This window comes from Muntiacus reevesi, chromosome 21, assembly GCF_963930625.1.
Source record: "Muntiacus reevesi chromosome 21, mMunRee1.1, whole genome shotgun sequence".
Classification (NCBI taxonomy): domain Eukaryota; kingdom Metazoa; phylum Chordata; class Mammalia; order Artiodactyla; family Cervidae; genus Muntiacus; species Muntiacus reevesi.
This window is the reverse complement of record NC_089269.1, coordinates 46,593,125-46,619,557: the sequence shown is the minus strand read 5'-3', so window position 1 is coordinate 46,619,557 and position 26,433 is coordinate 46,593,125. Positions and strand designations below refer to the sequence as shown.

General features: G+C 38.9%; 1 protein-coding gene across 8 annotated transcripts in view; it reads left to right on the top strand.

Annotated features, from left to right (window-relative positions):
* Nucleotides 1-649: 649 nt before the first annotated feature.
* The window catches only part of GRIK1 (glutamate ionotropic receptor kainate type subunit 1), a 438,918-nt gene continuing 413,134 nt past the window's right edge, over nucleotides 650-26,433 (top strand). For all 8 annotated transcript variants that reach the window (XM_065913539.1, XM_065913535.1, XM_065913533.1 and 5 more), the window contains exon 1: nucleotides 650-767. In XM_065913539.1, coding sequence (XP_065769611.1) covers nucleotides 650-767 — 118 coding nt within the window. The remainder of the gene's footprint in view (nucleotides 768-26,433) is intronic.

The following is a 26,433-nucleotide window of genomic DNA, read 5'->3' as shown; positions in this document are numbered from 1 at the left end:
TGCGTGTGCGCGCGTCGGGGTGTCTGGATGGGTGTATTGGGGCGGGCAGTAAATAAAGGGTGGGGCGAGAGAGGGGAGGCGGGCGGCGAGAACCGAGAAGCCACAGCGTGGCTCGGATCCCAGTTAACCTGCTGGAGCTCCTCCTGCCGAGAGCCCCTGCACCAACTCACCCCGTGCCCTCTCCCCTTCTCCCTCCGTCTTCTTTCTCCTCCCACCCCCAACCCCGCTTGGTCTCGTGGCTCCCTCCACCTGCCCCCCATCCCTGCCGCCACCCCACTTTCTCATCTGACCCGAGGGCGAATGAGGGAGACGTTCGGGCGAATTGGGGCACCAACTTTCCCCAGCTGGTCTCTCGGCTCCGGGAGCGGTTGCGCGCGGCTTCTCCGAGACCAGCGGCCCATGGAGGAGGAGGACGAGGAACGGTGATGGGCTAGCGGCAGAAGCCAGGAGCCCAGAGCGAGCCCAGCGTCGCCCGCCGGCTCCGCCATCCCACGCCGGTTCCCTCGAGCTCTTTCCGCCAGGGGAGCGCGCTGGGTACCACCGCATTAGCATCCCAGGGAGGATGAGGCAGGGACCCGAGCCCAGCGGGCAGCATCTCCAGGGCGAGCGGCGGCGGCTGGGTCTCGGCATGAATTAAGAAGCCAGGAAGATGGAGCGCCGCACACTCCTCGCCCAGCCCAGGCTGAGGACCAGGGACGCCGGCTGGACGCTTCTCTATTTCCTCGGCTCCGTCCTCCCCCAGACCGCCCCGCAAGTACTCCGGATCGGTGAGTGGACCCCGCGGGGCGGGGGAGCGCTCCAGGTGGCCCGCTCCGGGGACGCTGTGTCTCCCCGCGGGCAGCGCGGGCGCCGCGGGGTCCCGGGGCGAGGGAGCGCGCGTCGGTCCGTGGGGCAGGAGCTGGGGGCTGGTGGAGGTCATTGCCCACCCGAGGCTCCGGGAAAGAAGCAGCAGCGTCACCACTTCCTTCCCGGCCGGTATCGGGCTTCCCCGCGAGGTACAGTTGGCGGGTTTCTTTCTCTCTTTTTTGTAATCTGAGCTCCGGGAACGCGGGCAAGAGAGCCAGCGATCCAGGTTCGCCTGGACCGGCTCGCCACTCTGAGTGTGTAGGCTGCAACCGGTTGGTTTGAGCCCTGAGATGCGCTTCTCCTCTGCGCCTCGGTGGGCATCGCGCTGTCCAGATGCACGCCCGGGGGGTCCTGCCAACCGAGTCTCTGGGTACCCGCGGGATGCCCAGATCTCACGGGTCGACCTGGGGACCTGCAGGGATGCGGGGACTTCCCTGAGTCTGCTCACGCCGATCCTGCAAGTTTCCTTACTTAAGTTGGGTTCTTGCTTGAGGTGTCGCCAAGCCTGGAGGGTTCCGTTGGAGTGGGGCGGAGCTGGGATCTGCCTTCTGGCTGAGGGTTGGAGGAGTCAGGAGGACCGTCGAGTTAGCGCCGCGAGCCGGGCCCTAAGTTTCCCACCGTCTCCCCAGTCTGCCCCACTGGGGAGCACGATCCAGACCCGTCAGGATGACTCGCTGGGAGACTCTGGACTTCCATCTCAGGGCGGGATAAAAGGAGACTGGAAGGCTGAGGATAGGGCCCCCGGGGGCATCCTGAGGAGGGTGAGATAATCCCAGGGGGAGAGAACGATCTTTGCTAGTAAGTGGACTCAGGGACCTAAACACACAGTACCCGCCACCAAGGTCTGCTCTGTGAAGGCACGGAGCGATTTCTGAGCGGCTTTTTGGGTTGAAAAAGCCCTGTGACTACTTTAGTGCTCTCCTTGGCAGACTAAACCCAATTTCTATTCCTTTAATTCTCAGTTGGTCCTTCCCCGCCCCCGCCCACCCCAGTCCACTGGTTTCTTAAAGACCCGCTGAAAGCGGAGAGCCACAGGTGAAGTCTTGACACCACGCGGGGCTCCCAGCTTTTCCAGTTTCCCGCTGTGACTGAGGTCTTCACCTCGGAGGACTTCTAACTTATACCCTTTCCAGGAACTGACCGAACGTGCATGGAACCATCCAGGGGGCTCTCATAATGCCACTAAAGTGGCTGAAATTGTTCAATAACTTTATTAATTCTGACCTGCCATGAACGCATCTCTTTTCAAAGAGTCAGAACCTAGTTCCTCTCACTGAATGTCTCCATTGAAAATTAAAAAAAAAAAAAAAAAAAAAAAAAGGAAGTTTACTGTTTTGAAATGTATTTTCTTTAGGCACATGGGATCTGCTTTTCAAGACAGAAAAGATCTCAAATACTAACTTTTACCACAGGTATCTTTATCTAAAATATGATAATGCACATTTTAATGGATAATTTAGACTGTTCATTTAAGAAGTCCCAAAGGATTCCTCTACAAAAAGTACCACTCATAGCTAAAATATTCTTCAAGTTAGTTATGTTTTAACCTTAAATTTTTTAAATCTTTTTTTTTCTCATTTTTTTTTGGGGGGGGGGGGATGCAATCAACCCTACACACTCTGGAGTTGTTCACTCCTGTGAACAACACAGCTTAAACAATGAGTGTGTTACAATTCCAGTGTTCATTAACTTAATTGGTGTTTTGCATATATTTTATATATCTTAAAAAAGACAAATTTAGACACACTAGAATAAGGTATGCCAGCTAACAGTCCCCCTTCCTGTACAAAAACTTAACATAGAACTTTCCTCTCCTATATCACCCACATCTAAAGGAATTTCAGGAGGAGATGTGAAAGTATGTTTTAGGACATATCTATTCACAGATCTGATTATTTACCTAAGCTCCAAGGAATCACATTCATCCATTTAAATTAGTTTTCAGAGTTAAAACAACCCAACGTGATTCACCAACCTTAAAATATATGCTACACGATAATGAGATTTTCTTTTTCTAAATGGGAACCAAAATGCATAAAGTAAAACAGCTAGCCCGGTGCTGTTTATGCACAGGACGAACATCTTACTTCTCATTTGTGACCTGTGCTTGTCATGAACACCACCCTGTAGCCACCTAAGGACCATGCTTACTTTTAAACGCACATCTTGGCACCATGGAAACTAGCTTTAGCTCAGTGGAAACCTGCCTCTCTCCAGTGAGTTTCTTATGTCAGTCAAGTCCAACAGTGAGTATGAAATATCAAAGGAGTTGGGGACTGAGCCACTGTGTGTGAGTTGAAAAAAGGAAAGAAAAGAAGTGAAAACACACTCTTTTTCACTTCTTATCTTTCCTTCCCCTTTCCAACACCCTACTAACCATCTAACCAACCAACCCACGAATCAACCAGTCAACAAAAAGGGGCACTTGATCATTAACTTGCATTAGTATTACAAGTGTCCCAGTAGCTTGAAATATCCCCAAGTAAAACATAGATGTCTGGCACTTTGCACTGTGAGAAAGCACTTGAATCTTGGATAAATTAATTACATATCTACTTTTCATGCAAGAGTGTCTGCTTAAACTTCAGCCATTGAGAAAAAAAGTGAATGAAAAGGATAAAATTTAACAGAAAATTCATGCATCCTAAGAATTAGAGAGGTCTTGAGTGTGTATTATGCATGATTTTCATGCATATTGTGGATGTCTGTTGAAAAGTTTACAATCTTGCAGCACAATTTATATAAAGGGGGTTCTATAGGGCAAAGAGGTCCGAAGCATTACTCCTAACTGTACTTCAGAGATTCCACAACAGCCAGCATGGAAGAGAAGTGATGGCTGGAGGCAGGGAGTTCTCTAGAGTACCCTGGGGTTTTTCCTGTCTTTCTGTCTCATACCCCAGTGTTTGTCAACAGCCAGTTAATCACACACACATGCTTCAGTCACAGACATCTCTATTAGATAGCCAGATAACCAAGAGTTAGACCTGGATCTAGGTGACCTGAGTAGATGGCAGCATGCCACCAGTAGTGGACAAAAAAAAAAAAAAAAAAAAAAAGAAATAAAGAAAAACAATTCTATATGCATATGTAATTTCTGGGAAAGCTGTATCATATTTCTAATAATGATAGTAACAGGATTAACTTTTTGCATAGTATATTTTAATGTATCATCTCAACATACCCAATCACAGAGGTGGTGGTTAAAGCTTAGCATTTAAGAGTTAAGTGTTGGGCCACCAGGCTTTCTGACACATGGTTGTTGTCAGACTGCACAGGCTTGGGTCCCACCTCTAAAACTTACTAGAAATGTGTCTCAGCAAGACATTCTATTTCATAGGTTTTTGTTTGCATCTGAAAAATCAAATTAAAGCAATTGCAACCTCAAAATGTCATTGGTAAAAGTACAGAAAATAAATAAGGGAAGGGATTTAGGCAGTCTATGGATTTATTAGTTGCTTTGTAGCTGTTTTTAATTTTTAAATTTGTTAGATGAATTTTTATTTTTTTACTTATTTATTTTTGGCTGTGCTGGGTCTTCACTGCTGCATGGGCTTTTCTCTAGTTGCAGTGCGCGGGTTTCTCATTGTGCTGGCTTCTCTGGTGTGGCTCTTTGGCTTCAGCACACAGGCTCAATAGTTTGTGGTGCACGGGATTAATTGCTCTGTATCATGTGGGATCTTCCCAGATCAAGGATCAAACCCATGACTCCTGCGTTGACAGGCAGATTCTTTACCACTGAGCCACCAGGGAAGTCCTTTTAAACTTTTTAAAAATTATTATCATTGAAATTTGCTTTCTAAACAGGGACTTAACAGGTAGTGTGGTGTATGTTTATGACATTTAATATTTCTGAGCCCGTATCTCTTTATCTGTGAATTTGTAGTAATAATATCTACTTTTCCTATTTCACAGGGGAGGTTCAAATAAACTATGCTTTTTGTTATTTGCATACAAATCACTATAGAAATACAGTGTATTACTATTATGTAATTAAATATAGTATACATAGAGAAATACTGTGGAATATGTGAATAGAATAGAAATTTAAATGGCAATATTATTTTTCAAATGTTTTTATCTCCTTAAGAGAGATCCAGATGTATTTTATTTCAACCATCAAGTTGGCTATAGCATTATTTTTAAAATATTTAATCATAAATATCCCCAAAGTTCAAAGTAACGCTGAATATTCATATTTTTGCTGAAGTGTACAAAAGCTCACAACTTTATTCTGCCATCACAAAATGAATTATTTTGTCATTTTAATATCCATTCTTCACTCAACAGACAAATATTTATTAAGTGCTTCCTCCCCTGTGAGCTGGGCTTGCCTGGTGGCTCAGTTGGTAGAGAATCTGCCTGCAATGTGGGAGACCTGGGTTTGATCCCTGGGTTGGGAAGATCCCCTGGAGGAGGGCATGGCAACCCACTCCAGTATTCTTGCCTGGAGAATCCCATGGACAGAGGAGCCTGGTGGGCTATAGACCATAGGGTCGCAAAGAGTCAGACACAACTGAGCAACTAGGTACACACCCCTGTGAGCCAGACGCGTGCAGGGCACGCCACAGTGAACAAAATGCATCTGCCTCCTTGGTTCATATATTCTAATGGTTTACAATCTATGCCACCATGGAAAATTTTCACAAGGCCTTCAGTGAAGATACTTTTAATGTTTTAATGTCAGATATTATTCTTGGAGAGTTCTCCATTCATCTTCTGCCATCAGTTTATTATATCCATGGCATAATCCACATGGAATAAGTCCAAGCCTTCAAATGCACAGAGGACAGAGTGGATGAATGCTGCCAAACCTGGAGCAGAAATACCTGCCTCTGTTTAGGAAGATCTATTTGGCCCTGAGGTAGATCTCACCCTGAGAAAGCATGCTGATCTCATCATTGACTTTAAAACTCCACTGACCCTGAGAGAAAAATCTGGAGGAGAAGCTATCTGATAGAGGATAAAAAGGAAATCTCTGGATAATGTGAATGTATTTCTGCAAATGAGAAGATATTTTGCCTTATTATTTTATCTGCATAAATCACCTTTGTCCTTAATATTGATTTTACAGGTGTAGTAGATTTTACAGGTCTGATATTTATATTATGTAATATATAAATATTAAAAGTACTGACTTGCAGTACTTTTCCTTTATGGCTTTTAATCTCCAGTTTTGAGAAGACCAGGACTTTGTGGCTTTGCCTAAGTTGCAGTGCTAGTTAGTAGGAATGCTGGGCTTTGGAGCTCGATATTCCAATATCAAGTTTCAAGCCCCTTGCATTAAATTATGCTGTATTATAGACAGACTTGTGTATGTCAGTTACATAACAGTTTAAGCTGAAGTCAAAATATCAGAGAAATGAACTGTTGCTGTTAGCTTTTCAGCAATAACCACATAAAGCAAAGTTAATGTGATTTATATTTGAGTATACTTTAGACATTTATCAAAAAGGAAAGCTGTTATTATCATTGGACTCCCCATAATTTCTTAATAAGAAGGGGTTCAGGAAGATAATCTAGTTGGAGTGGAATCTTGTTGCCTAGTATCTAGCCAACACACTATTTTTAATGAGACTGTACAAGCAATTGAAATGGTTTTCAGGGGAGATTGATAGATAGATACTAGTGGAGGTGAGTTACCCTATGGCCTCTTAATCCTCTTTTGTTGTTTCACAGATAATTATCCATAGAAAATGTAACATATTTTATCCATATGCTAAAATTTTCCAGAAATTATTTCAGCTCAAAAAAAGAATGGTGGAGAACTACAAGTGGAAGAGAAGTCATATTTCTAACTGCCGTTTTCTAATTGGCCTCAAAAAATTACTAATGTATTGTGTTAGTTATAGAAGGATAAATAATAATAACAAACTCATGGATTTACTGCAAAGAAGAAAAGTGATATCATATGTGAAATGTATGATTTGTGTTAGGGTTAATGCAGGCCCCTCCTCAGCTTGATCTTTCTTTTGATTAATGAACAGGGTAGGAGTTTCATACTGAAGAATAATTGATTTGTCTGGTTAAGTAAGCATGGGGAAATGCTCTCCTTTAGAGATTCATGGGGCAGGTTTATATATTAAAGGTGGTTTGTAATTCTGCACAAAGAATTCTGTTTTGTTGTTGTTGTTTAATATGGTGTCTCCCACAGTTTAATCATCAGAAGACCCTTACTTAAACCGCAGCCATGAAGGTCCTACTGAACCCATGCTGCCCAGAACATATTTAAGGAAGCACTGGACATTAAGACAATTGAACTGCCAGTATATACATCAAAACTCATGTGACCACACATCCTACTGCGTCTTCAGTCTTACCCAAATTCTGCCCACTCCCTACTTCAGAATGTCTTTTTAAAAAGCTTTAAGAATAGATTTTAAATGTTTAGGTTGTTCTGTATTATGAAGAAAACATTTTTAAGACCCACATTGCCTATCCTGAAGGTATATCATTTTTATTAGCTTAAAATGTGATATGGGGCCATTTTCCTGTTTTTGGTTTTACTAGGCTTACTTTTTTAACATTGTTTTAAATGGAAAAAATATATCAGTTTTATAATATATTTTCTAAGAATAAAATTTGTAGTAAGTTAAAGTCCTTTTTATATTTAAACTTCAAACTATATACTTTTTAAATGTGTATTTGATGTTTTCAGTGATAAATTTTCATAGAGAAATGCAAGCATTTAAATAAAAAGGAATGTACACCAGCTACATGGACTAAATAAGTTTCTCATCTTGATTTTCTATTGAGATCAAGTTGTCATATCAAACTGGAAAAACCTAAACTCTCATTACACTAACATTCTAATATTAGTAATTGCAAGTCAAATGAAAAGCTCAGATTTATCCTGAGGGTGAAAAAGTGAAGGGGTAAAAATATGCTATTTCGTATTTATGTAATTTGTAAGCTACTAAAAAATAAAAACCCCTGCGTGACTTGGGTGATATTTTACTCTCTTTTTGTTCTTTTTCAAAAGTTAAAGGTTTTTAAAATATAATTTTGTACAATGTTATGTTAACATATTTATTAAATACAAGATAAGATTAGTTACAAGGTGTACTTACGAAACAATGACATTGACTAAATTGAGTAAATTCCTGTTAACCACAAAACAATCTCACAAAAATACCATACAGCAGTAAAAGCACTTTCTTTTAACCTCTAAATTATTTTGCTATATTATTAGGTGCCTTAGTTGGCTTAATACCTTTGAAAGACTAGCCTATCTTACCTCACTTGATAAATTGCTAGTTAATTGCTATCCTGATTAGAGAAAAGCAAAACACAAAATAAAATAATGTATAAAAACCTATTAACACTAAAATTTTGACTGAATAATGTTTCAAACGGAACTCACCAATGTATACTTTATACTAGAATTCATTTTTATTTAATAGAAATCTAGTGATTAATTATTACTCTTGTCATCAGTTGTCAATTTGGAGACTGGCAGTTCACCACCACTTATTTTTCTTAAAATATGCAAAATGAAAACTATATTAAAATGCATTATTTGTTTCACTGAGCAAGTTGAAGATTATAAACTACATTAGGGTGAAACATGTATTGTATTTGATTGATTAAAACTCAACTCACAAATGGGTTGGTATTCACATACTATGTTTTTTAGCTCTGTCAGCTGAGAAGGCCTGTAAACAATGACACTCTGGTAGCAATGAACAGAACTGGTACCCAGGCATCCTTGTAGACATGGACAGTTTGGGGGCTGAAGTAAAAATATACAAGATGGTCATGGAGTATCTTGTAATACCAGAAAAATAAGTGGTCCAAAAGGCACACAGGCATCAAGTACTGGGCTCCCAAGGTCAAAAATGGAATAATTTGAGCAAAAATTTTTTAAAGTAGCATTGGGTTATACCCAAAGTATAAAACAAATGACCTTGAGTTCATACTGATATAAATAAATGATTAAAGTAAAAAATGGAGGAGAAGAGACATATCTCTGAAACAAATGAGCCAAGTGATCAAGTTCAGTGTTACCATGGATAAATCATATTGAGAGTATCTATCTTTGATGTGAAATGGCACTTTTCTTATATGGGGTTCATCTCCAAAATTCAGATCCCCACTCTAAGCATGAGAAAAACATCACATCAATAGCAATAGAAGGCATTCTACAAAACACGTGGCCAATACTTGCCAACACTTTCAAGGTCATGATAAACAAAATCTGAGAAATTGTCACAGCCAAGAAAAGTCTAAGGAGACATGATAAATAAATGTGATTGGATGTTCTGAATGAGATCCTGGAAGGAAAAAAGGATATTAGGTGAAAACAAAGGACATTGGATAAAAATGCGTACTATTGTACTTAATAACAGTGTATCAATACTGTTGCATTAATTTTAAATGCACCATGCTCATATAAAGTTGTGAATAATAGGAAAAACTAGATGTGGAGTATGTGAGAATTTCTCTGAATATAAGTCTAAAACTGTTCTAAAAAATAAATGTGTAAAGTCTATTAAAAAGAAAAAATAACAAACCCTCAACCCATATCAAAATCTCTTCTGCTATAACTGTTCCTACCTACTCTGTAGAACATAAAAGTCTATAACTAATTGCATCAAGGAAAATAGAAAACCTATTGTCAATTCCAGTTTTCTACAGTATCATTAAAATAAATACAACAGCATATAATATCAGAAAAATCATTAAGGAAATAAACTTTATATAAAAATTGCTATTGATAAAATGTGGTAGTTATATTTCTTCTTTAGAATTCTGCTATGGGTTTATAGAAAATCAGACATCTGCTTCTATCTATTAGTATCTATCTAGGTTTTCAGCAATTATATACTTTTTGTACTTAATTAAACAAAATTTAGCTTTGAATATTGATTCAAGCATTGTGACATACTCTGCTAGAGGCTTTAAGTATGGATGTCTTAGAATGAATGCTCATAGCAAACCATTTGCACGGTTCCTTTTCTTCGCAAAATGGTCTAAATATGTCTTTAAAAATCAATACTTAATTCTCAGGGCCAGTAGAATACTTTATCATTCAAATTGAGGAAAGGATGGTAAAAATCAAATGTTTTTCCTTTTCATTGTGAAGACTCAATTACAACTTTTAAAGCTCTTCTTTTATAAAAATTTAAACCTCTAAACTGTTGGATTGCATACTTTGGGGAACCATAAACAGAAGTTGCATTCTGATGACCTGCCTATGTTTATATTGTATAAGATGTTACTGTATTTCATTTCCTAGAAACGGACTAGTCAGAGAGCTCCATCTTTTAGAGTCTAGGGCGATATTCATTTACCTTTTAAATTCTGGGCAGTGTGTGTTTCTTTTATTCAGGATATATTTGAACTCTAAGGCTGTTTTTATACAAGCTACCGAATTGGCAAGAACCTTTATAAATGATTGTAAATCGACTAAATCAACAGTAAGGAATGGTTAAGAAAGGAATAGTTAAAACTCAAGAAAGAAGGATCTATTAAATGTAATCCTTATGGTAAAATGTAGGTCTTAAAATGAAAACTGCTTAGGAAGTAGTGTATGGTTTTACATACCTTGGATTGGGAATGTTTATATTTCATCCTTGCTTATAGATAAGAACTAAAAGAATTAAGGTGGGAAAAGAAAGTCCATTTGTTTTGTGAATATGGTGAGTTGCAGGTGAATTTTTTTCTTTCATTTAGATTCCTATTACTCCTCCTTGCCTAATTTAAAAATGACTGGTTAAAGTCACCATTCTCTGCTTTCTAGATTATTCTAGCAGTCCTTTGCATGCAGTTTGGCAGTTTGGCACCCTGAAATAAGAATATTTCCAGTTCTGGTGATTGTTAGCTTGGTCATGTCTCCTAGCCTTTAAAAGCCCATTTCCTTGGTTGAGGAAGCTGGTGGTAAACCAGGTACATGGGTACAATGGTTAACCCCGTCGTCATCCTCAATGCCCTCTGGAGTGTTGGTTCTGCTTTACTGTCATTGGTTTGAACTGAGTAACCACATGAGGATATGCAATGCCTTTGTGCTTCACATTTACAGTCACGGCATCACAAGTGTGGAAATGGAACTTTGTTCATTTCCCTGAAATTAAGCTTGGCTTGGCACACAAGCCCTGTATCCATGAGGATCACATCAAGGTTTCACTTTCCATTTAAAATGCAAATTTCAAGAGCTTTCCTTTCTTCCTTCTCTCTGCATAGACCAAAGACCCCTCCCAGTCCTTCAGGGAGACAAGTTTGCTGTTGTTCATCCAAGACATTCACTGTGATGTGATGGTTCTGTCTGTACCCGGGTACTGACCTCTAACTCCAGGCATCCACTGCCCACAGCCACAACCGAAAGCCCACGTGGTTCACTTTCACCCTTTGAGACCCAGCGTTCTCTGTCTGCTTTCTGAAATGGACTGTTTACCCAGCAGCTCATTAAGGAGAAATCCATGGTTCACACAGCAGCAATCAGCCTCAAGTTATCTCCAGGCCCCAATTATTATCTCAGGCACTTTCTGTTCGAGTACACAGTGCCTCCATCTCCATTCATTTATGTACCTTGAACAGCAAAATGTGCAGATTGTACTCACAGAGAACACAGCTCTATGTGGGTCTAGGCCCTCCCCAGATTCCAGGGGCTCTACTGACTGCCCATCTCACTGTGAGGTTTCCATTCTGCAAAGAGGGGAAACAGATCTGGGTTCTTAGAGTGCACACATTTATCTGAACTCTAATGTTGAAGCTTTAAATACTAGGGTGATTTTTTAAAATATGTTTAAACTATGATTTGAAGCTATTTTTAAAACTATGTTTAAACTACATTTTAAAACTATGTTTAAACTATATTTTATAACTGTTTCAAAAATTAAGATAACAAAAGAAGCAACAATAGAAGCAAACTTTATACATTTCAGTTTTCTACATTTTGCAAAAGAAAGTCTAGGTTTTTAAGGCCTCTCTAATTATTATATGGTATGTGTTATATCATAATTATATAATTAGTATATGTTATACGTATTGCATATATATACCCACACATTATCACATGTTATATATATTACTATATATAATATATATATAGTCATGTATAAATGCCTCAGTTCACTTCAGTTGCTCAATTGTGTCCTACTCTTTGCCACCCCATGAATCGCAGCATGCCAGGCCTCCCTGTCCATCACCAACTCCCGGAGCTTACTCAAACTCATGTCCATCGAGTCAGTGATACCATCCAGCCATCTCATCCTCTGTCATCCCCTTCTCCTCCTGCCCCCAGTCCCTCTCAGCATCAGGATCTTTTCAAATGAGTCAACTCTGCATCAGGCGGCCAAAGTATTGGAGTTTCAGCTTCAGCATCAGTCCTTCCAATGAACACCCAGGACTGATCTCCTTTAGGGTGGACAGGTTGGATCTCCTTGCAGTGCAAGGGACTCTCAAGAGTCTTCTCCAACACCACAACTCAAAAGTATAAATGCCTAAATATATATTAAAATTCCAGTTTATGTTTTTCTCTATGCTTTGTTTATTCGACCTGGAGAAGTATCATGTATGAAGCTAATTACTGCATTTCAAAATAACTTGGAAAGGGTAATGGTGATGTGCTTAGTCGCTCAGTCATGTCTGACTCTTTGTGACCCCATGGACTGTAGCCTGCCAGGCTCCTCTGTTGAGGGGGATTCTCCAGGCAAGAATACTGAAGTGGGTTGCATACCCTCCTCCAAGGGATATTCCCATCCAAGGATGAACCCAGGTCTCCTGCATTACAGGCGAATTCTTTACCATCTAAGTCACCAGGGAAGCCCAAGATTACTGGAGTGGATAATGTATCCCTTCTTCAGGGGAACATCCCAGCCCAGGAATTGAACCAGGGTTTCCTGCATTTCAGGGAATTCTTTACCAACTGAGCTACTAGGAAAGCCCCAGGGGTGATAAACACCCTGTTTATGACTGGTGGCGGTGGGAGATGGAAAGAAAATTAGAGAGGGGAGCATAGGGATCACGACCATGACAAATGTCCTTAGGCTACAAGGGCTTTTGAAGCATCTGTTCAGTGACCTATGGGAATATCCCTATTGGTCAGATTGAACATCAAGATTTAATGACATCAGGGTGGTGCTAGTGGTAAAGAATCTGCCTGCCAGTTCAGGAGATACAAGAGACTCAGGTTTTGTCCCTGAGTTGGGAAGCTTTCCTGCAGTAGGAAATGGCAACCCATTCCAGTATTCTTGCCTGAAAATTCCCATGGAAAGAGGAACCTGGCAGGCTACAGCCACGGGGTTGCAAAGAGTTAGACACCACTGAGTATAGGGCCCAATTAATACGATAGTGCTGACAATGCTTTTGCTACATCTGTGGATCATTTGCCAGAAAAGAATCCATATTAAGGTACAAAATAAATATCTTAAGGAAGAAAATGATTTAGTAGGAAACACCACAAAATGTAAAGAATTGGTTATTACTAGTTTAATATAAGCAGCATCCTCATCCAGGACTGCTACATAGCCAAAAGGTAAACAGAAATCAGACCCAAAAGTCGCTTTCAACAGGCTATCAAAAGCATATAAATATAAAAATATTTTTCATGTGACATATATACAAATAAAATTCATGTACATACATGTATAAATAAATTTAAAATAATAGTACTTAAGACAAGGGAGAGACTTCAAAGACTGTAATACCCAACTTTCTCATTTGGTAAAAGAAAGCATTGAGATCCCAGAAATAAAAGCAGCCCAGCCTGAATCTCAATGATATTTTGTTGCAACTTTGTTTTTCTCATTCAATTCTTTTGAGATTTGTTAAAAATCCATACTTAAATGAATGAGGTATTGTAATCAACCGGTAAAATGCATAGAAGTTCCAGAAGGGTCGCAGAATGATCAGCGTGGTTTCTTTAAATCTGGATGCTCTGAGAAGTTATGGTTTGAGAGATGTATCAAAAGAGAACTAGACCAGAGAAATGGAGGTGAAGTGTACAGTCCAGGTGGTGATAACTACTGAAAGAGTAAAATCCAGAGAAAGTCTGACTTGTGGGGAAAATATCAATAGAGAAATCTTAACAAAAAGCTGTTAAATGTACATATCTTTAGATTTTTCTCCCCAACTTTGTGTAATCTAAGCATTTCTGGTCAACTTGTCTTACATTTATTTGAGTTACAGGAGAGTCTTCATATCTGATAAGACTCTTACAAAAAAAATCTAGAAAGAACAATTATAAATGAGTGAGCTCTAGCATAAAGATTTAGAATAATTAACATTATTACTAACATTATTGAAAGTTGAAAGTGTTAGTCACTTAGTTATGTTCACCTCTTTGTGACCCCATGGACTGTAGCCCACGAGGCTCCTCTGTCCATGGAATTTTCCAGGCATGAATAATGAAGTGGGTAGCCATTCCCTTCTCTAGGGGATCTTCCCGACCCAAGGATCGAACTCAGGTCTCCTACATTGCAGGAAGATTCTTTATCATCTGAGCCACCAGGGAAGTACTAACAGTATGATTTGCTACTTTAAGTGAACATTAGTCTTTGGTTAGGTTTAATGCATGAGCATACGAGGGATGACTGTCTAGGGTAATATTGATTGCTGACTTTTTGAGAATATCATGAAAAATCAGAAAGACAGGCTATGGTGTGGAACTTTGAGATTCATCTTCCCACCTCTATATCAGATATCAGAAAGGAAGGTGGAATGAGCAATTAATGCGATGCTTATAAAAGACAAATTCAGTAAACAATTCCTGGAGAGGATATTAAAATAAATTTGCTGTACTATTCCTGAGGTCTAGACTGCCTTTTGTTTCATATAAAGTAATCTTTCACATTGACTTCTGCATTCTGAGAGTAGCATTTGACCTTTTCTTTTCCTTTCAGAGGATAAAGTTTTAATTTATGTTTTTTCACACTTCCCATTGTTTGCTTATTCATTTGTTCATTCTCATATTTATAGCTTGTCTTATACAATTATTTCAGAGGCTTACAGAAATGCACATATTATAACCTGATAAAAATACAATAATGAAGAGGAGGTAAAGCTGAAATAAAATAAAGCAGGGAAATGTCCTTGAGAAGATGCAAAAACTGGCCCAGAATGCTTTATCTGAGCTTTCTTGTAGCAGAAGTAAGAAGGGAAACAAGACAGATCACAAAGTCCCAGAGTACAGTAGCTTAGACAAATTAAAGGGTTTTGCATTACAAACATGAAAGAAATATATCCTATGATCTTAATAAAGGGAATGATGTCATGTTGTTGATACCATTCTCATGAGGAAATAGTGCATTCCATTCATTTGTTTGTTATAAAGTGCTCAGTATAACTCCATGACCAGACACCAAATAATAACAAAAATAATTCTGTGAAACATCCTGGTATGGAAATTTCAAGTAGTGTGGTTTGATCCAAGATGGAAATTGTAATATCAGGGAAATGGATTGATGGACTGCATATCACTTCACAATTATTCATTACTATTGATCCTTAAATCTGAGCTTTATTGGAAGGTGACTAGCAGGGATAGCAGATTGTGGCAAAGTATGTGTTTCTGGTGAAAAGCAGATCATACATATCAGAAGGTATGGATGAGACCCTTCTATGAAATTAAGAAACCTAAACAAGATACCTCCTTGAATAGAAGACCAAAACAGCTGGACCAAAGTTTTGTTCAGAAAACCCTTTTGAGTTTATCACGTTGAATTACAATGTATTTGTCTTCACTGGAGGACAAAGCTGCAAACATCATCAAGCATTGATTGGAGTTATGAAAGGAAAAAAAAAATAGGAGTAAGGAAGGAAACATAAATCTCTTTGAGACATCAAATGTAAATAATGTGTTTTTTCAGGCTAATAGAAATTGTACACACACTGACCTCCTATACAGTCATCTATAAGCCAATAATATATTCAGTATTATCTGTCCACCAAGATAATTGGGGTTTCAGAGCAATTGATCTTAGCCCCCTTTTATTTTTCTCACAGCAAACATAGAATAAAACTTGTTGTCTCATGAGGTCACTGGTTCATGACAATATACATACATACATACATACATACATATATATATATATATATATATATATATTCAGAAAATAATTTACCAATTTTTGGACTATCTTGTTTTCTTAGATTTTGTTTTGGAGTATCTTGTTTCTTAGATTTTCTTAGATTCTGTTGTGCTCTTTGTTATTTTTGGTTTTAATTAGAATCCGCTTGGCCTATACTGGTCACGAATAAAGTTTACATGTTTCGTTTCCTCTCTGAACCTTTCAAATATTCCTTTATAATTCTAATCATCTTTTCCTAGAGAAGCCTATTTCATGATATAGGACCATTGTTTCTATAAGGGTGAAAAGAAACAACTTCAAATCTTGCTTTTCAGTCTGTGTCCTGAAAGTCAAATTTGTCCAAATTTCTTTAGATTCTATTTGCTAAAGTACTGCGATGATTTTCAAATTTAAAAACAAGCAAGTAAGACATGAAACACTGTGTGGTTTTGGCTTCAGGTTTTGATCTTTCTCTGTGGCTCTTGTAGAAAACTTAAAATTTTAAAAATTTCTCACCTTTTTCTCTGGGAGAAAGGAAACACTCATTAAAACCTCATGATATATTTTATTTCTAAACCAATACTACTATACTTTAAGCTGAATAATAATTTGATAAAACTAAAGATTCCTGTCACTTCTGTAAAATGACAAGGTGAGCTACAAATTCAGTTAATGGTAGCTTCCTTCTATTTCACATGTTTAGCATTGCCAAAGTTTTGTTTTTTTGCAATCATTATCTAGTTTCCTCTCCATCAAATATTAATGTGAATGCAATACATACAAAATTATACAGAAGTAGAATTTCCCCATTACAGATGTCTGAGAAAAGCTAGAAACTGGCATTTCTACTGAAAAGTAATATGCAGGAATGGATGGGGGAACTTCTTCAGGGTCTTTGAAAGAGAAAAAATGTCACATTGTGTATACATTTATGACCATTTAAATTAGCATTACATTTTCTAAATCTGCAGACAGCAGAGGTCATAGTTGAAAGGAACTGTTGTAAAGTTATAGGTCGAAAGACCCATTCACACACACAAATTAACACACCCAAATGGTGCAGAATCCTGCAAATCAGAAACACATAAAGTCTGGTGAAATAGCCAAAAACTGGTCACTTTCTGGCTAGTATGAACTTGAGAAAACAATTTTATATCTTGCAGTGTGGTCTTACGTACCAAACCCTAACATTTAAGATTTTTTCTTATTAAACATTTTTTTCAACCCTTTCTACATATTATCCTCAAAAGCTGCTCAGCAAGGAGATTCATTTAGGGGCATGCACACATAGGACACAAAAATTACAATTAAGTGAAAAAGGAATAAGGAATATAGCAGCAAAGGTAATGGGCTTGCACCTGAGGTTATTTGTTTGCTTTTTTAAACAAAGAGCTGTTTCTACCTATTTTAAAGAATAATTTAAGGAAATATAACTTTTAACATGGAGGCATGAAGAAAATTGGCTTAAAAGGGAAGAAAATGAAAACACATGTATTTGAGCTGGTCTTAATACATATTTTTAATATTTTCTCTAAGACTGCTTCACCTGGTATTCATAGGACCCATGCAACATCATTAAAGACAGAACCATTTCTGTATAATGAAAGCCTAAGTGTATATTAAATTATCCAATCACACGAAGAGCACTAGAAGGGTATGCTTGTTGTTCAGTCAGGAAGTCACCTCCAACTGTTTGCAGCCTCATAGACTGCTGCACACTAGACTCTTCTGTCCTCCACTATCTCCTGGAGTTTGCTCAAACTCATGTCCATTGAGTTGATGATGCTTTCTGACCATTTCATCCTCTGCCACCCCCTTCTCTTTTTGCCTTTAATCTTTACCAGCATCAGCTGACACTTTTCCAACGAGTCACCTCTTCACATCAGGTGGCCAAAGTATTGGAGCTTCGGCTTCAGCAACAGTCCTTTCAATAAAGAAGGGTTGATTTCCCTCAGGATTAACTGGTTTGATCTCTTTGCTATCCAAGGAACTTGCAAGAGTCTTCTCCCACCTCAACTTGAAAGTATACATTCTTTGACACTCAGCCAAAGATAAACATTTGTAAAATAATAATTGTGAACTTGATGCTATTCAATCACAGAAATTATTTTTCCCACAATGTTTGGCATGTGTTGAAGAAATAAATATATAAGAAACTTATTTCAAAATTAAAACATGTTAGTGGTTTTATCAATTCATCCTAAAATTTAAATATTATTTTTTGGACACAAATTATATGAAGTATGTGTTTATATACCATATGTTTATTGCTATTCCAAAGTAGAAGGTAATTATTCCTAATATAAACATTTTGTTGATGTGGAAATTGAGGCCAGATTTCATGCTCAAAGTCAAGTCAATAGAGAAACAGTTTTGTACTTAACTCAATAAGGGAAAATAGCTTTCGTGAGTACATTGTTGAATTTATTGCTAGCATCATCTATATTTGTATAATTGCCTACGTTTCCTTCATCTGCTTTTATGTTCAGAACAATAGTATCACCCAGCAAAGTGTGTCATCAAAAGAAAAGGCAATAAATCCACTTATTTTCAAAATTAATCCTAGCCTACTGTAGGGTAATAAGCATTGGGTATCAGAAGAAATACAAGACCATGTTGTGAGTAATAGTTAACTTAAAATTCTCAATTTGCTACAATCTGATTTCTCTTAGAACTTTGCCTCATTCTATTTTGCAGGCTTTTCCTGTATGTTAATTTGCATAACTGTATTAAAGTGAGTTTCTGTTCAAAAAACCAAACCAAATCCAACAGTCTTAATTAAAAGCGTAGGGAACCTGAGTGAAATTTTAGATATGAGAAGTCTGACCTATGCTGGCCTATTATTTCTTGATTTATTTGATTTATAAAGACTCAATTTTTACTTGAAAACCCCTAGGGAGTGATTACAGATTAAGATATTTTTGAATCTGTAAAATAAAACCATTAAGAATGGCAGTAATTTGATTGAATAATGCTCTTAGTGGGCCATGCAATGAGGACTAACATGCCAACCATTCTTTTTCATTGTGAAGTGTATTGGAAAAACTACATACTAGTATTTCAATAGCCCTTTTCCATCATGCGGATATATTTGTTTGAATCTTTCAGGTTTTTCCTCCACAAACATAATATTCAAAGTCCTGGGTAGGATTTGTGTTCCCCAGGAGGTGTTTGGCTATGTCTGGAGACATTTTTGCTTTTACTTCAACTTGGCGGGAGGGTACCTGCTACTGGCATTTCGTGGGTAGAAGTCAGGAATGTTGCTTCACATCCTATAATACAGAGAATAGCTCCCCACAACAAAAACTAACCAACCCAGAAATATCAACAGTACTGAGGCTGAACAGTTCTAAACTGGAGATTGGAACACATTTCTACTAGAGGCTTACTATAGATGCTTTGGAAATCTTATTTCAGAAAAAATAAATAAAACATTCAACCACACATTCTCAGATACGATAAACAGAGGCTACATCCCATGGTCGTATTTTGCGATGAATCAGGGACTTAGCTTTTGATAACGCTTCCCTTGGCCACCATCTGTGTACCACTTCTGAGGACATGTCCATCTGAGACACAAGCAGACCCCGCAGTCATTTCTCAAACTGTGTATGTGTCCGACTCTGCAACCCCATGGACTGCAGCACGCCGGGCTTCCCTATCCTCCACTGCCTCCCGGAGTCTGCCCAAACTCATGTCCAGTGGTTCAGTGACATCGTCCAGTCATCTCAGTCCCTACTGCCCCCCACTCGGTGACTCTCCAGGCAGACCACTGGGTACAGACGTTCATGACTACAATAGACGATCCGTCTTCACGGGGCTTGCAGTGTAGAAAAGGCGTATGGACACAAATACAGTGATCACAAAAGTAAATACGTAATTGTAAAGAGGAAAAAGTATGAAGGAGAGGGTCATGGTTTATGAGATCATTTAATGGGAGAAACTGACAAGGTTTAAGAAGATCCAGGAAAATTTCCTGAGAGTAAAAAAAAATTATGTATATGTGTGTGTATACATATATATATGTATATGTATACAGAGAGAGAGAGAGAGTTTAAATCTGTATGACAAGTGTTGATGGGGACAAAAGAGTATTCTAGGCAGGAGGACAGCATATGGGGAAGTGCACGGTTGGAAAGCAGTGTGACAATTTAGCTCCTTTACCACTACTTTTTGTTTGGCTGGGTGTGTGCAATAAAACCTTTCCAGTAACCCTTTTCAGTTAGTGGGAAAAATAAGAATGTTCTTAAGTTAAAATTACAATGCATAGCCAGTTATATAACCAATAGCTGTCTCCCCCAAAGATAAAATTTAAATCTGCTCTTTGATGACATAGAGAAATGAAGTAGAATGTTCTGATCATCCTCAGAGGGACTCTGAACAAAAGAATAGAGGAGGGAATTTCTGCCTCATCAAAACTCATAAGAAAAAAAAAATACACACACAGACACACACACCCCTTTCTCTTTGCCTAAATCTTTGTTAAATCTCATCTTATTCTGCCTCTGGGAGAATTCTCTTATCTCTGTAATATTTTTATCCCATTCCCCACCTCCATCTTTGGTCAAAGAACACAAGGAATCAAAGAATTTTAGATCCAAGAAGGTTCTCACTTTTATGTTTTTATGAATTAAGCCAACTGAGGCACAGAGAGATCTTCAGTATTTAATGCGCGTGCCTGCATGCCAAGTCACTTCAGTCGTGTCCAGCTGTTTGCAACCCCATAGGCTGTAGCCTGCCAAGCTCCTCTTGTTCATGGGGATTCTCCAGGCAAGAGTACTGGAGTGGGTTGCCATGCCCTCCTCCAGGGGATCTTCCCAACCTAGGGGTTGAACCTGGGTCTCTTTCATCTCATTGGCAGGCGTGTTCTTTTCCACTCGCTCCACCTGGTAAGTGTACTGCCCTGAAGCACTTTGGTCCTGCTGAGTTGTGACAGTCTTAGCACTCTGAACCTTTGCAGAACACTATGTAGGGTTACACATCCTATGTTTAACAACGGAACAGAAGCCATTTAAGAGTATAGTTTAAGAGTTAGTCAAGTAGAAGTTTGTTAAATTCAACCTACACGGTGAAATCAGGTAGACAGCAAGCACTGTATTCTGGAAAACTCTTGATTCTCCTATAAGCTGCTGAGACAGGGCTGGCTGCCTTTGCTCAGTGAGGAATTAAGACAAAGAGGACCCAGAGTATACATTTTGTATTCCCATGCTCAAGAAGGCATAGCACATCCTGAGTGTGCTGAGTGTGTCCTTATGGAATACTGTAAGATTGGCCCCTACTTATAGATTGCTGTACTATTTCTTGAAGAAAGCCTGGACTACGTCCTCTGTGTGCCTATACACTAACCTTCCAAGATCAATGGTCACATTTCCTCCAGTCGGAGACCATCTTCACCAAAGGCTATGATGGATAACTTCTGTTTGCTTCTCCAGATCCTCTCTTTATCATTCACTGATCGCCTTTGAACTTTAGGAGTTGGATCAAAGATTCTCTTGCCTTCTGACTTACTGTTGCTTTTGGCTAATGGAAAGCACCATCAAGAGGAAAGACAGGAACAGAATGTGACTTAAATTTTGTCTCCTAGACTCCCTCCCTGCTGATTCGCTGCGAATCGTCAGCGCCTGAGTCCCTCCTCCATCCATCTCAGCTCATTTTGGGAATCTCTCTCCTAAAGGTCTGAGCATCTCCGTGTTCCACCCCCTTACCCCTTCAGTCCTAGGGTTGGTAGACTGGTCATGACCTACAGCTCTTGATAAACCCTAGGAGTTAGCTTTCTATCCCATACCTTTCTCTTAACTTGCCACATGTTTATAAAGAGCACCTTCATTAAATACTCTTCCACCACATCCAATGAGACTGCCATATGCAATTGGGCTAGGATAGGACAATGAAATCATAAGGATACAATAAAGGTGCCATTTAATATGTATATCAGACATTTTCTATTTTTACACAACCATTCCAGCTAGGTTTTCCTTGAAATGTCATTTTAATAATATGATATATGCATTGCTTCCTGACATTTATTTGCTTAATTTCAGTCAGTTTCCAGGACAAGTTCACTTTAATAAATATGTTTGGTAAATAAACATTGACACCCCTCCCTGGCATGATTATGTGCTATGAAGGATGTCAGAAAAATGTGACTTTGTTTTTACCTTCAAGTACTTTCAACTTAAATAGAAGAGATGTAACATGCATTGGTGAATATGAAGTGACAGAAGTGACTGATTATTAACATTTTTTACATCTAAATCTCAGCTTCACATCTCACTGTGGGTGGAACATAGGGCAAATTGTATGGCTTCTCTTTGCTTCAGGTTTATTTACAAAATGGGATTGATTATGTATACTTCACTGGGCTTTTGAGGTTAACTGAGTTCATATGTGAAAAGTGATTAGCACAGTTTCAGGGACAAGATTAATGCTTAAAAGTGTTAACTGTCATTACTGTTACCACTGCTTTATTTATACATAACTATTTGTGGTTAGTGAAGAAATTTGTATTCATCTTCTTGGTGTGTTAGTTAGTTCAGGCTGCTATAACAAAATACCATAGACTGGATGGCTTAAACAATAAACATTTATTGCTCACAGTTTGGAGGCTAAGAGGCCCAAGATCAAGGTCCCAGCAGGGTCCAGCAAGGTCCAGAAGAGCTGGTCTTCAGTGAGAGCCTACATCCTGGTTTTCTGATGACTGTCTCCTTGTATGCTCACACGATACATAGAGAGACCTCTGGTCTCCCCCTTTCCTAATAAAGCCATGAATACTGTCATGGCAGCTCGACCCTCATGATTTTAACTAAATCGAATTACCTCCCAAAAGCCCTACCTCTGAGTCTCACTGGGGCTATGAGCTTCCACATATGAAATTTGGAATGTCACCAAAATTCAGTCCACAAAACTTAGCAACCAGAGGTGGTAGCCACTGCCAATCATTATGCTCATTTCTGAGATAAGAAAACTTTAAGAGAATGACTGATATACGGAGTTTCACATAGTTACTAGAAAGACAAGATTTCCGACTTTTTTGGCAATTTTTATCTTGTGATAGACAACATTCCTCAAAAGTAGTCACAAAACACATGCGGGAAATTACAGATGTGGGAGATTTTCAGAAAGTTATTCACCTAAAGGGTTAAAGTATGAATTCCTGATGCTCAAAAAAAATATGCACATTCACCCACATACACATATTGACTTGGTTCCATTAAATCAACCTTATGGCAACAAGTTTATAGAAAACCCATGCTATATTATGCCTAAAAATGGTGAGTGTACATCATGAAAGACATGGTTCATTTGAAATAGATATTAAATTCATGTCAGAGGGATTCCATCTTTTATTTACTGTAAGTTCATTCTTCTTGTTTTTGATAACCTAAAGAAAGAGGTTCTTCATGGTGAAGAAATGTAAGCTCTATTTTAGAAGGTGTTTCATTTTCACAGAACCTAATTTAGGGGAGAAAGTTGAAAATGCTTGGAAATAAAGTAACTTCTAATAAGTTCAATTGTTAAGTTTGAATAAGTTTGAATAAGTTCCTCGTTCAGTCGCTAAGTCATGTCCGACCTTGCAACCCCATGGACTGCAGCGCACCAGGCTTCCTTGTCCTTACCGTCTCTCTGAGTTTGCTCAAACTCATGTTCATCAAGTCGGTGATGCCATCGGACCATCTCATCCTCTGTCGTCCCTTTCTCCTCCTACCTTCAATCTTTCCCAGCATCAGGATCTTTTCTAATGAGTCAGCTGTTTGCATCAGGTAGTCAAAGTATTGGAGCTTCAGCATCAGCTCTATTGGTGAATACCCAAGGTTGATTTCCTTTAAGATTGACTGGTTTGATCTCCTTGCTGTCCAAGGGACTCTCAAGAGTCTTCTCCTGCACTACAATCAGAAAGCATCAATTCTTTGGCACGTTAATCTTGGTTTAACACTGGATATTTGGAAGTTCTATCGATGTGGTGCAGTAGGATAGCAAGTATCATCCAAGAGATAGATGCTGCCTATATAATTAGTCAAGAAGCTATTGAGTTGTGAATTTTTTTTTTATTTTACTCCCTGTATCAGTCATAACAGTGGCAGACTTTACTTTTGGGGGCTCCAAAATCATAGCAGATGGTGACTGCAGTCATGAAATTAAAAGATGCTTGCTCCTTGGAAGGAAAGTTATGACCAACCTAGAGAGCATATTAAAAAGCAGAGACATTACTTTGCCAACAAAGTAGTCAAAGCTTTGGTTTTTCCAGTAGTTGTGTATGGATGTGAGAATTGGACTATAAAGAAAGCTGAATGCTGAATGATTGATGCTTTTGAACTGTGGTGTCGGAGAAGACTCTTGAAAGTCCCTTGGACTGCAAGGAGATCCAACCAGTTCATCCTAAAGGAGATCAGTCCTGAATGTTCATTGGAAGGACTGATGCTGAAGCTGAAACTCCAATACTTTGGCCACTTGATGTGAAGAGCTGACTCTAAGACCGTGATACTGGGAAAGATTGAAGGCGGGAGGAGAAGGGGACGCCAGAGGATGAGATGGTTGGATGGCATAACTGACTCAATGGATATGAATTTGAGTAAACTTAGGGAGTCGGTGATGGACAGGGAGGCCTGGCGTGCTGCAGCCCATGGGGTCACAAAGTGTCAGACATGACTGAGCAACTGAACTGAACTGAGTTCAGGAAACACATGTCAGGCTTCTGTTCTGTGGCAGGAACAGGCTGCTACAGATTCTCAGAGAGGGATGTTGACATAGAGAAAGTTCAGGAAGACACAAATCAACCCATAGAACAATGTAAACAGAGTGAGCCAAAATATTTTTATAAATTGAAAGGAGAGAGTTTTATTTGGATCAGTATGAGAAATCTGAAATAGGTAAAAGGCCTGAATTCAAATAAGTAAATACTTTCTCTCCCTCTCTATTTTCATAAGAAATAATCCTGTGAACAGAGGGGCCTGGTGGGCTCCAGTCCATAGAGTCTCAAAGAGTCAGAAATGATTGAAGTGACTTAGCACACAGGCAGGCAAGAAATAAAAATCTCCATATCTTGAGGTTGTTATAACTGATATATTAACTAAGTTTATAGAAATTTTTTCCATTATCAATTACTTTCTAATTTCAACAACTTTTGTGACTGAAAGTACTTCTGTAATCTCTTTCATCATATTGGTGAGTTTCTTTACAATCATATCAGCAATTTCATTATTTCTTGACTTAAGTCGACTTCTTTTTCCCCTAATATCTCACTTCTGTTGCATTGTGTACTATTCAGATTTCCACCTAAAATGTCAAAAAGATAAGGACATTTTAATATTTCTATATGTAGATCTTAAGCATCTAGTGATTTTCAGTTGCCTCCAGCCAAGGTTTTATCATTAGTTTTTATTTTCTCTTATATCATCATCAGTCCTTTCAGCTTTTACTTCTGTTTTATTCTCTGGTAATCAAATACTTGTTCTTTCAATACTCCACCATTCTCAGTATTGTGAATGGATAAAATTTGGATGTTTTGCATAGTAAAACTTTTATGGCAATTAAAGACTGATTTTATGTCTAACTTTATGCAGTTTTGTTATATACTTAAATTTACCTGAGAAAATTCCAGACTATATTTCAAATTCAGTAGAAATTTGACTAATGCAGTAAAAATATGGCAGGACCAGAATATCTTTATATTCTTAACCAACAAAGGTTTAATTCAGCTGGTGTTTACATTTCCTCATGTATTGAAGACTTTCCATTGATCTATTTAGCTTTCAATGTCCAGACACTGAACCAGACCCTGGGGCTTCCCTGGTAAAGCGATAGAAGCAATTCCCACCTACAAGAATGCTGGTGGATGAGACCGTGGAGAAATGAACACAGAGAATAAATTTGAAGAGTTAAATGTTACCAAAGAAACAAAGGAACTTCACAGAGACTGGTCAAGTGAGTTATGCGGGAGAGATATTGATATAGATGTTACACAGCCACGGAGGTGCAAGTGGAACTGACATGCTCTGGGAGATGATGAGCCAGATGGGGAGGGTAGAGGAGAGAACATTCTGTGTGAGAGGACAGCATGTGCAGAGAAAAGCTCTTGGCATGTTTGGACACCTGAAGAAAGGCTGATGTGGCCGGGCCAGGCTGAGGTCAACAAGGACCAGCTCATGCTACACCTGCCTCCTCAGCCTGCAGTCTTCTGACCGTCCATGTGCCTCTGCAGGTCCACGAAGACTTTCCAGGCTTCACCAAGAGATGAAAGGGAATCTGCCTCTAGATTCTCACATTTACTCTTTCCTAAGATTGATGCCACTGAGATTGCATCTGTGTTCTGCCAGTTCTCTTTCCCCTCCTTTATCATAATTGCCCTTTTCCCATTTAGAGAAGGAAGGCGCACCTGCCAGGAAGCTTGAATCATCCCTTGGTGCAGTGCCCCAGGGCATAAGTCAATACAGTGGTTCTGGGGAGGAAACCTGGAGAGCAAAGCAAGAAAGACCAAATGTGGTTTTGCATCATTTTCTCCGCTGAAACAGTCCTAACAACCTGAATATTCTCTTTCTCTCTAATCTGTCATCTACATATTGTCATCGATCATCCGTCTTGTATC